Source organism: Heloderma suspectum, chromosome 4, assembly GCF_057233095.1.
Source record: "Heloderma suspectum isolate Gila_16-S chromosome 4, 16-S_ref, whole genome shotgun sequence".
NCBI lineage: Eukaryota > Metazoa > Chordata > Lepidosauria > Squamata > Helodermatidae > Heloderma > Heloderma suspectum.
In genome coordinates this window covers 135,266,347-135,282,695 of record NC_139461.1, presented here as the reverse complement: position 1 = coordinate 135,282,695, position 16,349 = coordinate 135,266,347, and the positions used below count along the sequence as shown (strand labels likewise).

The 16,349-nt window shown below is 41.4% G+C and overlaps 1 protein-coding gene across 1 annotated transcript in view; it reads right to left on the bottom strand.

The window, feature by feature from the left end:
- CTNND2 (catenin delta 2) overlaps nucleotides 1-16,349 on the bottom strand; it is an 861,592-nt gene that overhangs the window by 400,606 nt on the left and 444,637 nt on the right. The window contains exon 6 of the mRNA XM_084850586.1: nucleotides 12,393-12,565. Within this exon, the coding sequence (XP_084706712.1) occupies nucleotides 12,393-12,565 (173 nt within the window). The remainder of the gene's footprint in view (nucleotides 1-12,392; nucleotides 12,566-16,349) is intronic.

Sequence of the window (16,349 nt, the reverse complement as noted above, 5' to 3'; positions counted from 1 at the left end):
ATAACTAAGGAACACGTCTAACCGTGCACACGATTGCACCCTAAGAGAGCAATCCTATGGCCCCTAAGCAGAGTCCGAGGGTGGGGGGAGAGGATACTTCAGATTCCTGGTCTGAGGTCAGAGACAGTACTCTGATTTTGGACCTAGAGGTCCAGACTCTTCGCCCCCACCCCCTCGCAGCTGGTGTGGAGAGAACTGCACCAGCTCCCTCTCCGAGGTTGTAAAAGTGACCTCAGAGGATGGAAAGGGGGCATTCCTGTGGGCAGGGAGGGACTGAGGAAGCGGGGATACAAGCCTTCCCCAACTTCCTTCCCTTCCCCTCCAACGCCTCAGCTAGATGGGCAAAAATGGCCATCTAGCTAAAATGCAGGGCAGGGGAGTGCCAAGCTGCTGCTTTGCATTGGATGGTCATAAGCCTCCGAGTTTGGAGGCTTATGGCCATCCCTATAGGATTACACCCTAAATGTACTTTCTAATCAACAGAGCTTCTTAATTTGATTTACTGATTTAGGAAATGCCAGTACTGACTGAAACAATCTTCTGAAAAGATTTATGGATCTCTACAGTTTTTGTGTGATTTGCCCCAGGATATAATACAAGCAGCCAGTATGCTAGATACCTCATCCTAGGGCTTAAGGCTTAGTTTCTGGGTTTTCTTGCAGGGAAGTCCATGCCTCGAGAAAGATGCCTGCAACAGTTGTTGCAACTATGCCTACAACAATTGTTGTGATACCTAGAGAAGACAATCTTACTGGTACAGCAGGCGGAAATGGCACAGTGGAGGCTCTACTCATGAGTAGAACAACTTATAAACAAGAGTTCTAGCCTTCTTGAAACAGCAGGCAAACTGAACTAGTATGTCAAATTCATTTGTAAATAATATATATAATTATATTTGTCTGTACAGTGAAATTGACTGGACACCCTGCTGCAGACAAGAGGGGGTAGCCCTGGTGGGTTTTTTTTCTTTTCTTTTCTTTTGTTCTTTTTACCAGGTTGTAAATGCCACAGGCTTGGGGAAAGGGGGAGGAACTGCAAGACAGTACTTCTGGCTGATACCTGTGTGGATGCATGTCAATGCACAGTCAGCTTAAGAAATTCACTGCCACACAATTTGTGGATGGCATCTAGCTTAGGGAGTTTTAGTAAGTATTAGACAAATTCATCTAGGATAGGTCTATCAATGGTTATTAGCTATAATAACCATTGATATTGATATGAGAGCCAGTGTGGAGCAGTGGCTAGAGTGTTGGACTGGGAGCTGGGAGATCCGGGTTCTAGTCCCCACTCAGCCATGGAAGCTCACTGGGTGACTTTGGGCCAGTCACACACTCTCAGCCCAACCTACCTCACAGGGTTGTTGTGAGGATAAAATGGAGAGGAGGAGGATAATGTAAGCCGCCTTGGGTTCCTTGCAAGAGGAAAAAAGGCGGGGTATAAATAAATAAATGTAAAAGATAATACCTCCAAGATCAGAAGACGTATACCTTTGAGTATCAGAAGGAGTAGTAACGGGATGGCCATCATAAAAATGTCCATCATCTAACTGGCTACTATTGAAAATAGAATGCTAGAATAGAAGGACCATTGCCTGTTCCTGCAATGAATTTTTAATATTTTCATCACTCTTACCAATGTACATCAGCTTAGTTGCCACTGGTTGGCAAAGAATGCAACCAATAAGGTTTCAAAAATTAAAAAAAGGCATGCTGCAAAATGTACAAAAGCACTATGGGAATGTCCCAGGAACAAAAACAAAAGAGACAAGGAGAATTGATGTAGACACACTGCAAGTCTAGCTTGGAACTTTGAATGCCATCACTTAAGGATAAGGTGAGTGGATTGACATGCATTTAAGGAAATTGTAGAGGAATTTTGTTTCCACTTGAAAGAAATTATACAGTGAAAACGAGTATATAAAAATGGGGAGTAGGAAATCCTCCAAAAAGTCATTTTCTTTGTGCATGACTATCCGGTTCTTCATCCCTTTAAGAGAATATGCATGACCCATCCTTCAGACATGCACACACACAATCTCTCTCTCTCTCTCTCTCTCTCACACACACACACACTCTCTCTTTTCCAAGAACCCCTTGCAGCTGTCCCTTCCAGAGTGAAAAGCAGTTGCTGTTCTTTTATTTACAAGGCATACAAGAAAATGAGGGCAGGGGTGGAGCTTTGGAAAGGGTGGGCCCATCCTCTGGATCTAGTCCAGACAGAAATTTCCATTTGAATGAAAACAGTAGATTATCAGGCACATCTGCACAAGAGGTCTTAGATCTCCCTGCCAGTTATGCCCAAAGTTTTCTCTAAATCTTGCAATTAAAAAAAAAAAGAAAAAGGGGGGGAGGGAAGAGAGAGAGAGAGAAAATCCTCTGCAGATGCTCCCTATTAAAAATTTCAATTATGTGCCTGAGCCCCTTTTGGAACAGCAAAGAATAGAATGTACCTCTTATCTCTCAACATAGACTGCATTCCAGTTTTTATCAGGGATCTTCGGCTCAAGAGATCATCTGTGGCTGTTAATCTGGTAACATTAAAATCCTCCAATAACAGCACACTGGAGTGAGAGATAGCTGAGCACTCTGTCAAAAGGCACAGTCTGATTTCAGATACATTTCTCAATCCCTCCCCCCTTGCAGTTTTCTTTCTTGATCATGCAGAGAATTTATTTGAAACATTAAAGAACGGCTGAAGTTGACAGTGGAGTAGGAGTTATTCAAACCAATACTTTTCTTACAGCACAACCCTATGCATATTTAGTCAAAAAAAGTACTACAAAAAACTCCCAGCATTCCCTAGCCAGGTTGTTGTAGAGGAATGCCTCATCCTTCCTCTGCAAATCAAACTTATTTGAAATAAGACTTCTGCATTTTTCCCACTTGGGAGATGCTTAAGCTCCCACTGTGGGAATAGTTTGTGCTCCTCTACAAGAGAGGAGATGTGTTGATTCTATTTGATACTTGTGCTTCTTGTCCTTGTGCAGCATTGTGAAATTGGAACACTGCCCTTAGAATGGGGCGTCTACTGTATTCTAGGAGATTTTGCAGCTCATTCAGCTATACTGGTCTTATCAGTTACTTTCCTTGTAGCAATTTCAGCCAAAATATAACACTTTGGTTATTCTGTGTTCCTCACGTTAGGGTAAAATATTTCCATGTACGCAAGGCACTAATTAACTTTACACGTGTAGCTATACCAGCATAAAACACTGCTAACGAACTTAATATTGCAATCTTCTAGTTCCCTGTGATTGGAAGTCTGGATAATAGCAACGAAGTCTTGTTTGCTGTCATTGTGACAGTATGGAGTTGCTACTGGTGATTAATGTGAGTTTCTCTGGTGAGATTCTGTGTCACAAAACTAGGATTCAAAGCTCATAGCTAGCCCTCTTCACAGTGTCCATCCACTGACATTAAGACAGCTTTCCGCTTAACAGTGCAATCCTATTCCACAGATCTGCTGACAGGAGGGGGCTAGGATGGGGTGGGTGTGCCTCTCCATTGGTGGTGATGAACTCGTGTGTGTGTGGTGGGGACATCTGTCCCCAGCAGCCACAGGTATGCAACAGAAAGCTCTGTGGTGCAGATCTACTGCCAGGGGTGTTTTCACAGGCAGTAGATTCTAAAATGGGGCATTTTGAGGGCAGGTTGGAGGCAGACTTAGATCCACTGGATCCAAAGCCCCTCTGTTCCTCTGAGAGGCTCCAGGACTGGGCCTGTTAACTATGTCACCTCAGCTGGTATACTCAATTTCCTCCCCATTAAAATCAATAGGGAGAATTTTTCTTAAAAACCTGCCGGAGAACTATCTGGCAAAACCTGCCTGTTCTGTTCCCCTGCCCAGCATGGGGCAGCAGGACTTTAGAAGTGACAGATTGTCTGCCACTTCACTCTTCCCACCCCCGTGTGGGATTGCTCCACAAAACATTTTTCTATGGCATAACAGCAACTGCCGACCCACATGGCTGAGCCAAAAAGGTGGGTGGGTGGATGCTTTGCAGACATTTTTGAAGTGCAGAAAAGCACCAGCTCCTCCTTCTGGTGATTTTTGAATGATTGCTTTAGAAAGGGTTGAAAGGGTTTGCCTTTTCAGGAAACATTGCTCTCACTCTGCCACAGGATCAGAGGCAGGATGCCTCTGCATACCTGTCACTGGGAAACAACAGCAGGAGAGGGCTATTGCCCTCACGTCCTGCTTTTGGGCTTCCCATGGGCATCTGTATCATTAGTCACTGTGGTAAACAGGATGCTAGACAAGACAGGCCTTCAGTCTGACCCAGCAGGGCTCTTCTTACGGTCTTAACCTCCATGTGCAGAGGTAGTACACCTTAGATAACCATTGCTAGGGACAAACAATGGTGAGTAACTATCACTTTCATGCTTTACTTTTGAGCTTTGAAAGACATCTTCTCACTTGCTTTTGGAAACAACTGCTGAACTACATGAAACTTGGCCTCATCTGGCAATGCTTACATTTGTACAACCTTGGGGGGGGGGGGAATCTGCTCCAGATGGATCTGAAAAATGGAAAATATTTACCCATAAGTTAAATTTTCATTTATAGCTTGGTATAATGCAAGGTGTTAAGAAGTCCTAACTGGAGATTTCAGTCTTCTGCTACGCTTGTAATAAAATCTCTAGGCAATACAGTATGAGCCTTTACGTAGACAACTGGATCAGTCTACCAGTGATAAAATGTGTCAGTCATTTAATTCCTTAGGAGCAAAATAAATGTGCAATTTCAGATGTCATGCTGCGGACATACAATTACTACTCCTGTTACCAGCCTTTCTACAATAAACTGCATTATGCCCTATGAATTAATATGGTCCTGCAGACTCTCTGTTAACAGTGTGAAGTAGATAAGCTGAAAGCACGGTTAACACATTTGTATTCATTCTTCTAAACACATATTGTACCTTTTCCATGCCATTATATATAACTGTGCCTTAAGAAAGATTACAAACCCATTCTGTAAGTGAAGTCATATATGTACATACTACGGGCTAATCCTTTTCCAAGTCTATGTCAGAAGCAAAATTCCCATGATCTTTAACAGGGAGAGAAGAGGACACTGAAATTCCTCATCAGATACAGTATGTCTGAAGCCTTCCCTGCTGTGCTGGAACACAGGAAAGGCCTGGCAATGAGAAGGCATGGCAATTTCTTTACTTTTGTGCCAAGTGAGAAATATTGTAATCACTACACACAGTTTTCAAAGATGCAAGCAATTTTATACTTCCAAAACACTTAGCAATTTATGTGATAAAAAAGTTAAATCCCACACCTTCAGGTATTCCTAGCTTCTACAATTTTTTATAATTCATGCTTTGGCTACTGTAGTGAGGTTGCTATATAGGAATTTCAGGTTGCTTTTCAAAATGAATGCTTTTATTCCCCATAGCTAAAGAGAAAATGGGGCAGGAATTGAATCAAGGCCTTTTTAGTTTAAAAAACAGAAGGCAAATAAATTATTTCCTTAAGGGAGCAATCCTATGGCTGCTAGTCAACAGCTAGACGGCCATAGGATACGTCTGTTTCCGGGAACCTGTGCTCCGAGGATGATTCCTGGAGAACTGGCCTTCCCCCCCTCCCTCGCAGACAGCTTGGAACGGCTCCGCGCTCTGCGCTCAGAAGAAAAGCACAAAGCGGTGAAAACGGAGCATTTCTGGGGGCGTTCCGGGGTGGGGAAGGCAGAAATGCTGGTACGACACATCCTATGTGTCGTCCGGCAGCCACTTCCTCCGCTCTGCCTTCCCGCGGCTAGACAGCCAAACTTGGCTATCTTGCCGCAAATGCAGGGCAGCTGAAGTGCGGAGGGGACGATCCTCTCCACGCTTCTCCTGCCCTGCATTGGGTAAGCGATCGCCTTCAAGTTTGGAGGCGGCCACCTATCCCGATAGGATTGCGCCCTAGATGTGTGTTGTTTTTTGACAATTTAATATTTGGCTGGTAGATCGATCACATTAAAAAGTAGGTGGATCAAAATATACCCCTTCTACAATTTTTTTGTGTCATCTGCTGTGTGCAATACCTGAATCAAGACTTAAATTCAAATATACACAATGTCACCTGAAGCTACAATCCATAACTTGCTCTAGTAGTGATCCACTAACTCTAATAGGACTGCTTTCGAGCAAGAGAATTACTCATACATTTCATCATCTTTCTCTGATATAACTAACATGTTGACAACTTTTTACAATTCTAAGATCTGAGAAATGTAAAAAGTTGTAAATTCTATAGCAATATAGAATTTCTATATTTCTATAGCAATATTGAATTTAAGTCTTGCTTCATATGCCATTTTCACACTTAAAAAGAAGCTAGATATTCATCATTTTCTTTTTGTATCAGCCCTTAAAATAATGCAAACAGAATGAACACTTACAGCACAATCCTGTGTGCTTACTCTGAAGTAAGTCCAATTAAGTTCAATGGAACTTACTCTCAGGTTGAGTTTGTATAATGGCTGGGGAACATGTAGCCCTCCAGATGTTGGATTGCAACTCCCATCAGTCCTAGCCAGAATAGTTACTGGTGAAAGATGATGGGAGTTGCAGTCCAACAACATTTGAAAGGTCACACATTTCCCATCCCTAGGTTTCAGTGTCAGAATAAGACAACATGAGATAAGAATTCAGGCACCTTCACCTGAACATCAACAAGCAGCACTGGTGCAAGACATCCTGCCATCCGAGATTGGAAGTTGCATGCTGCCACTCCCACTGCTACTTTTGCCGCTGTAACCCCCTTTCCCTGAATGAGAGATCAGGTGGGCGGCCTCTCTGGAGACCCACCCTGGTGCAAATTCCATGCTTTGAGGGGTCTTTCCACAAAGTGAAGCATTGTGAGGAGGCCCTGGACACTGTCTGCCTGCTTGACTGGCACTCTGGGCGAGTCTTCAAAGTGAGAGATCAGGCTGGTGACCTCTCCAGAGAGCTGCATCAGCCACTTCATGCGATTGATGCAATTCTCTGGGGAAGCCATCCGCCCAACCTCTTGTTTTGTGAGAGTCCTGAAAGCACTGCAGAGATCGGGCAGGCAGCCTCTCCGGAGAGCCCACCTACCTAGTCTCTCTCTCTGAACCCTCTCCTAATGCGAGAGATTAGGTGGGCAGGTGGCCCCTCTGGAGAGCCCACCCAAATGATCTATTGCTCTGGTAGTCTTCCAGCAAGAGCTGGAGGGTGGGGGGAGGTTCTTCAAGGCATTTGCCAGAGCAGGGGAATAGGGCTGGTGTGGCAACAGTGCCCGCAGAGGCCCTCCCAGTGGCTGGAGCGGGGGGCAATCCACCACCCCTCCTGATCTGCCACCTAAGCAGTGGATTCATCCTGCCTCATGGGAGGGCCAGCCCTGCCAGCAAGGGCTGTTGTGGCACAATGTATTTAAAATTGTAACCCAGCTCATAGATATCAAGTGGCTAGTCTAAAGTGGCTTTGGTCCAATCTATAGGACTATCTACATTAAGACCAAAAATGTAAAAAAAATTAAATCTTTACATACGTAAGAATCTAGCCAGGGAAGTGGACTGTTAGATAACAAAGTAGTGATACGATTACTAAAGGAGGAAAGAAAGGTTGCAGAGAAACTGCATTAAAGTTTTATTTAAAGCTGTGGGAGATGTTGGCAAGATAACCTACTCATAAACCAATATTTTCCGAGAGAGCATCTGAAAAAACGAGTCCAATAGAAGAGAAAACCATTTTAAATGAGCAAGTTATCAAGTCCGGATGGTGAAAGTTCTTAACTGAACTGTGAAAGTGCTGATCATCTAATAAAATAATATGCAATATCATTAATATTACCCTCCATATCAGAAAGTAGCCAACATAACGTCAACTATTTAAAAGGGATTATTGGGGTGTGGGAACAGGAAATTAGTCTAAAAGTCTGTTACAGGTAAATTGGTGGAAAGTATTATTACAGACAGAATTAGTAAGTATACAAAAGGACAGGCCTTGCTGAGGAAGTATTAGCATGGCTTCTCAAAAGAGAAATCTTGCCTCACCAACCTTTTGGGAGTTCTTTGTGAGAATCAACATTCATGTAGATTGGGATGATCCAGCAGAGATTGTGTACTTGGGACTTCCAAAAAGCCTAAATGCCTCACTAAAGCCTTCTAATGAAATTTGGCAGTCATAAGATAAGAGGATGGGTTCTCTAATGGATTTGTAATCAGCTAATCAAGTAGAAGCTGGAATGGGAGTAAATGGACAGTTCTCACAATAGAGAAAAGTAAGTGGTGGGGTCCCCTAAGGATCTATATTGGGACCAGTGCTATTTAAATTAGTGATGACTAACTAGGAAAGAGTTTTGAGCTGTGGTCACTGAAAATGTCACCTCAGTGTTTGACAACTGTGAAAAAGGCAAATGATATACTAGAAAAAAGACTGAAAACAAAACTACATGCAATGCCTTAGCATTATAATGTCTTAATATAAATCTATGGTGTGACCACATTTGGAATACAGTTTACAACTGTGGTTGCCCCTTTTTATAAAAGGAGTCCCGAAGAGCTGAAAATGTCCACACAAAAAAAAGTCAACCAAAATGACCAGGGGGTTGGAGCAATTTCTCTACAAGGAAAGGCTAAAGTGTTTAATTAGAAGAAAACTGAAGAGGGGACATCATGAAGATAAGAACATAAGAAGAGCCATGCTGGATCAGACCAAGGGTCTAGTCCAGCATTCTGTTCACACAGTGGCCAACCAGATGCCCCCAGAAAACCCACAAGCAGGACATGAGTGCAACAGCATCTTCCTACCCATGTTCCCCAGCAACTGGTGTACATGGGCATACTTTCTCTGATACTGGAAGTAGCATAAAGCCATCAGGGCTAGTAGCCATTGATAGCCTCCTCCTCCAGGAATTTGTCTTACCCCTTTTTAAAGCCATCCAAATTGGTGGCCATCACTACAACTTGTGGTAGTGAATTCCATGGTTTGACTATACACTGTGTGAAGAAGTACTTCCTTTTATCTGTCTCCCACCAATCATCTCCCACCAATCAGCTCCATGGGATGACCCTGGGTTCTAGTATTATGAGGGAGGGAGAAAAATGTTTCCCTATCCACATTCTCTACACCATGCATAATTCTGGACACCTCTATCATGTCTCCCCTTACTCGCCTTTTTTTCCAAGCTAAACAATCCCAGCTGTTATAACCTTTCCTCATACGGGAGTTGCTCCAGCCCCTTGATAATTTTAGTTGCCCTTTTCTGCAACGAAAGGTTGAAAAAAATGGAGGCTGAAAAAAAGTATGCAGGAAAGATTTCCCCCTCTCTCATAATACTAGAACACAGGATCATCCAATGAAATACAGGGGTCATAGATTCTGCACAGACAAAAAGAAGTACTTATTCTCACAAACCTTAATTAATTTATGGAATTCACTGCCACAAGATGTGACAATGACCATTTAGATGGCTTTAAAATTGGATTACACTAAAAATGGGATTTGACAAATTCATGAAGCATATGTTAATTAATGGCTATTAGCCATCATGGCTATATGGAACCTCTGCGTTCAGAGACGTGTGCCACTGAATAACAGCTGCTGAGGGCTAATGCGGCATTATCTTTATGCTCTGTTTATGGGTTTCCTAGAGGCATCTGGGTGGCCACTGTGAGAAACAGGATGCTGGACTAGATAGACCTGTGGTCTGATTCAGCAGGACTTGTTCTGAGTTCATACAACTCTTTTTAAATGTACAGGCTTTGTACATTGAGTCTTATAATTTCAGTGCCTTCCTGGGACAGTGTCTGTTCAACTGACTTCCCTACAATAACAGAATGTTCCATGACGATCTACAGAGTCCATTCAGCATTAATCAATCCATGGCTAATTCTGCTCAACTGAAACCTAAGAAAGCGGAAACCCCCACAAGTATAACATCGTGTTCTGTGCTTTATTCTGTGTTTTACTCATGAATTAACGGTTTTTCTGTTTACATTGATGACTGAACTGAACATTGTATGTCCATTTATACTACAACAGCTGTACAGTACTGTTGAGTTTAACTGTGTCTCGTATAAAGCTCCTTTGTAAGTTCAAAAGTAAGTTAGTTCATCTGAAGGAGGCTCACAAACCCAGATCCAAACCCTAACCAAATACTTACATAAAAAATAAGATCAGAGTAATATTGTGTAAAATATATATTTGAGAAGCTATTATACAAAAGAGCAATGATAAAATGAAAGCACAATGATTAGCCTGCTTGTGTGAATACTGTTTCAAGGTATATAAAACTACCTTGCATTACTTTCTGTGTAGAGCACGTATTTCTTTTTTAACTTATTGGGATTTCTTTTGCGTGCACGTAGCAACATAAGACGGCAACTCTACAAAAATGATGTTCAAGCTTTAAAATTCTACTTAGAGTGAAAAACAAAACATAGAATACTTTTTAAAATATCAAAGCACACAAACCGTAGGATAGTGGGGGAAGAGATCAAGGGCCTCAGTCCATAAGCAGACCCCACTCACTCCATTCACTCTAATGTTAGGGAAATCCCATATGACCAAAACACACTCTATGTGTGGAGGTTTCCTCAGAACTGATGGGATAACCATCACCTACACACAGCTATATATGTGCGCAAAAACTCCTGGGATATGGGATTTAGGAGAAGGCAGATAATTTAAATTCAGGATTGTTATTTTAATTAGATGCCAGTTTATATCCTTGTTTTAGATTATAAGTATATAGCATCAACATTTCTGCAAGACGATACATGTGAAGTGCTTTGAACTCCACCCTGGAGATCACAGTAAAGCTATCAGAGACATCTTCAAAGAATAAGGGAGGCTGTGTGCATTTCAGATGATTATTTGAACTCAAGTTCCAAACATGTCTGTACTACATGTATATGCCTCCCCTGGTTTACTTGTAACAATGATAATCTTAGGCAACTCTGCCTCTCAAAACAAATGGGCAAAGACAAAGTGACTATAAAATTGCCAAAAATATTGGTGATTTTCTGCAATTCTGATGTTGCATACAAATGTCTCTATCAGGCTGCAGGTTTGAGAATATTTTAATCAACAAAAAGCCGGGGAAAAACAGCAACTGGATGTGGAACCTGTTGCACAATTAATTCAATGGCACATGCAATGCGCAAAAATGATTCAGAACTGAAATAGTGACCGGGTTTAGATGACTCATTGCTGCTTGTCATGGGTTATTTAACTCATGACAAGCTGCGGTGCCTGCAGGCGCCAAGTTGCGTATGCAACCTCCACTTAGGGGTTGGCATGTCATGTGAATCTGGTGAGCATGGGTTATGCAAAGGTTGTTTAATCCTCATATAGTAATTGTTCCACATTGTGAGCAGGGGTTATGCGGGTGTTAAGCAACCCTCACATTATCCTGAAACAGTCCATGGGTTATGTGAGGGCTCCTTAACCTTCACAAAATCATTGCTGCACATTGTGAGCATGGGATATGCGAGGGTTAAAATATACCATTATTATGTGAAGGTTGTTTAACCTTCACATAACCACACTTGCAAAGTGCAATAACGATTCAGAACTGAAATAGTGACTGGGTTGAAATGCCACGCCACAGCTCATTGTGGGTTATTTAACCCTTGATGAGCTGCCACGCCTGAGGGGATCACTTTGCATATCCAACTCCCACTTGATGGTTGCTGTGTTAGGGGTTAATCCTTGCATAACCCATGGTCTGTTCTAGGGTTATGGTAGGGTTGTTTAACCCATGCTTTCTGGGTTTGCACAACACAAAAAACCCCAAGTGGGGGTTGCATATTCAAAATGGTGGCCGCACACATCACACAGCCTCACCATGGGTTAAATAATCCATGGTGGGCTGTTGTGTCATGCGAACAGCCTCATACTATTTAATGGTTTAGAAGATGGAATATGATGGGAATAAGCCAATAATGGAAAACACGCACATGAAATGCAATTCAGGTTTTTAGTGTGAAAATCATATATCTGCTATTTCTGGATGAATGCCATGAACAGGTGAAGTTGGTGTGTAGGTCTGGGAACATTTCCACATAAAGAAAGATACAGGTTTTACACATCCCTAATTGTTAGAATTAAAAAATGCACAACATTTTTAGAGTTTTATAAAACCCTTGATAAAATTAAACATTAATGCCTAGATTCTAAATCAATATATAAAAATATTGCTATTTGTTCTGCTGAATAATTCTTTAAAATATTGGCTTGATTTTATTAACTGACTTGTGCAGAGGCATAAACCCGATAAACTAAAACTCAATAAGCAAACCTGTGTGTGTGTGTGTGTGTGTGTGTATCCATACACATGTGCATGTTTTGTTTAAATACCCTTATTTTCATGCAGAATATCCCTCAAAAACACATTTGGTATAATTGAATAAGGCTCTTTCTCAAAACATACCTGGCTATAGTTCTGTATAGCAGCTCTGGCTTGATTGCTGCGGGCTGGCAGCTGTGATGTTGCTGTTTCACCGAGGGCAAGGGTCTGGTTGCTATGGTAGCTAGATGAATACTGGAAAGACCCTTCAGGTTTGGAATTGAGCTGAAGTGCACTCTGGGATAGAAGGTTGGGCCCTGTGTTGAAAGTAATTTGGAGTAGTCAGTGAGCACCACAACAAAGGAGGAAAAGCAAGTATTTATCATAAATAGCTAGGAACGATAAACTACATAGGATTCCTGCTTTTTGCATCTTGTCACTTCAGCAATAACATTGACTCATATAATTTAAAAAGGCACTTTATAACCTAAACATCATTATTTTGCCATCCTCAAGAAGAACACAGAATATTTCGCCACTTTTAAAATGTTACTCTATTGAAGTTATTGGGGCAGGGGAATAAACATCAGTCTGTAAAATGAAATAAGCTGTAGGGCAGAAATAAATGTTATAAACACACAGGGCTGCTAGTGAAAAAAGCAGACCTGTATTAAGCTCTCTCTTTCACCTCTATATTCTGATGTAATTATACTGTGCTTTCCCCATTTCTGGCATCTTAACATTTTCCCATCCCAGCAGTCAATGATGTGGAGTAGGGAAATGCACAGTATGACAACATCAGGACATGGGGTTAGTACAGAGGGCAGAAGAAAAGCTGACATAGAATAGTCCTGTTTATCTTGTAACGTTCTGTTCCAACCTGTCAAATGTGACAAGCAAGAGTGTTGTGAGTTGTTTTGTTAGTTTAAAAAACACTATAAAAACTTCCCTAAAAAGCCTGTTCTGTCTTTCATTTTTAGTGTCTCTTTGTTTCTTAAGTCCAGTAGTTCAGTCGACAAATGCTGAAAAAGTTACTCACACACCTAAGACCGTCTATGAACACATTGGGACTTCTACACCTTTTTGTTCTAATTATAGTTGCTCACACTACATTTTGTGCAAACCCAGAAAGTTCTCTAACTTTCAGAAGTTTATCTTTTCAGTCACAATAGCAGTCAGCAGTTAACAACATATATATATATATAGTTAATTGAAACTGGTACTGCTAAAGTGTGAGGCCATGGGCAAATGAGCACTAACAGTTTTCCAATTAATGTTATGTTTTCAGTAATAGTGAAACATAAATCTCCGTCCATTATATCTCAATCCATTATATTTATGTATAGGTGTGAAACTATATGTTATGCTGCCACAAAAAATGGCATCTCTAGGTAAAGTTCTCCACCTCTCTCCCATAACCCATAGGATCAATTACCCTGATTCATGATGACATCATCACAGCATGTATTTCCCTGTCTCATCACTGACTGATACTGGTGGGAGTGGAGAAATGCACACTATGAAGAATTCACAGCAAACAATAATGAACTCTACATATTATGAGGGAAAGGCTGGAGAAGGGTTGTAGCTAAGTGTAGGTCTACACTAACACAGCAACCTAGGCTACTGTCTGAGAGATCCATATGCATCTGCAGATCCATATGCATCTGCACACACAGATTTCTTACATGCAGAGGTTCCATATTTGCGTCAAAGGATGGGCCCAGTCTACACATATAAAATGCACACATGGATTTGATCCTTATGTTGAAATGAACAAGGAAACCCTTGAGGATAGTCGAGTTCCAGATGTGCATCAAAGTTCCTGAGCCCATAAGAATCCTTGGATTGCAGCAAACACTTCCAAAATCTTAATTGGCCATTTATTCATGTTTATTTGCATGGGATTAAAAAGGAACCATTGAGTAGTAATACAAAAATGCAAACTGTGGAAGCAACATACCACAGTTCATCAGTTCCCATGGCGTATTTGTATGTCTGACGAAGAGAATAAAGAGAAATTAGATATTCAGAGTTAGCAAGGAAAAAAGTACTAGGTAGAAATGCAAAGAAGAAGAAGAAGGAACAGCAAATGGAAGAAAATTGATGTGGTTTTGGGGCAACTAGTGAAAACTGCCATCGTGTTATCTCCCACAGCAAAAAATAAATAAATAAATGGTAGAACAAGGTAATCACATATCTTAAACTACCACTGTACCTTTCATCATGAAGGACACTAAATGAGCAACAACTGGGGTGGGAGTGGGGTAGGAAATGACGTTTCTATTATTTTTCAAGTAAGAAAATTCACCCTTTTTATTCCATCTCACCGAATGTACTTGTGGCCAACCTCTCCCTGGAAGAGGAGAATTTTGCCAGCAGAAAGCTCATAAAAGAAAGGTTCTTGAAAGTGAAGTTGGGTGTTAGATACCCTGACCTGGTTTTCACGACATGAAAATCCATGGTGGGTTGTGAGCCATGTTTGTTCAGTATAGCTTGTCATGTCGTGCAAAGCTGGTGCCACAGCACCAGCATGACTTGTTAACCATTGACAAGCCATGCTGAGAACCCATGGCTTTTGTTGGGTTGTTCGCTCTCAGCAATGCTTGTCATGTTCTCCAAACCCAGCAGAGTGGCTTGTCTGAGAGGGCTATAGATTCACCTGGGAAGAGTGGCGAAAAACCCATCCACTCCTTGCAATCTCACTAGAGCTGCACTTCCTCCCTTGTCAGTGCCCTCCGCCAATACATTGCTAAGAAATGACACTGGAGAAGTTCTTGAGTGCAATAGAAACTTTTTTCCCCAGTACCTCGCAAGTGCGCATGTTGAATATTTACATGATTCATTAGCGCTTACTACTAAAGTAGACCACCACACCGATATCCCCCTGTCCCTTTCCTATGTCTTGAAATGACACTTGAGAATTTCTTCCTCCACTTCAGCGCTTCCCCTGACCGTGACCTTCTTTTAAAATTATTTTTATTTTCTCCCACTGCACTTGTGCAAGTCCACTGGTTCGAATTACCACTTCAGTGCATATTGTATTTTTTTAAAATTTACATGCTTGCTTAGAACAGTGCCCAAAAAGCTCCTTCTGCTGCCACTTTTGGCTCCTCCACCGCTCCCTGCTTCTCAGACAGGCAGGGAGGGGAGCTGAAAACGGCAGCTGAAGGAGCTTTGGGGATGGATGTAATTACTGTATGAGTCTGTGAAGCCAATTTCTCCTGGGGCAATTTACAAAACTGTTCTAAGCAAGCATGAAAACAAATAAAAAAAGACAATGTGCACTGAAGCGGTCATTTGAACCTGCACACTTGCACAAATGCAGTGGGAGAAAATAATAGTTAAAAAAGGAGGTTGCTCTCAGGGGAAGTGCTCATTTGGAGGAGGTAATTCTGAAATATCATTTCAAGACAAAGGAAGGGGACAGGGGAATATTGAATGGGGGTGGCAAAAACTTTACCTCAAGAGGTGGCAGCTGCAAAATGAGTTGTGTTGCAAAGACCTCTGGGATATGCACTGGGTGTAGGTGGGAGGACTAAAGGGGAGACAAGCCATGGCAAGCCACAGGGTGTTTGCTTGTCTGTCAGGAGTAATGTGAATTAGATGTGGTGATGGTCCTTTGCTACTGTACAGATGAAGATGCTACTAGATTTCTGTAGATGGAGGATAATTATGTGACTATATATTCACTTTGAAAAACTCTAGGATATATTAACATCCAAAAAGAAAGAAAAATCTTGATTAAAGAAAAGATTCACCACAATTATGTTATACATAAAAACGCAATTGGAGATCAGTAAAATATCAACAACCTATAGTGCAAGAAAGAACAAACAGAATTTGTCTATGTCAGATGAAAAACACTACTTTTAGTTTCAAATAAGCCTACTTGCCTTAACTATACTTATGCAAAGAAGAAAAGGAGGGTGGTTTCAGATGGTACTTTTAGATTTTTCATCCAATTTGCATCAATTAATTATATGATTTTTAGGCTGCAATCCTATACATACTTGCTTAATAGGACTTACTTCTGAGTTAACATGTATAGCAATGCAGAGAGTCAATTACTCTAGTGATTAAATCTGCGTATGGTTAAAA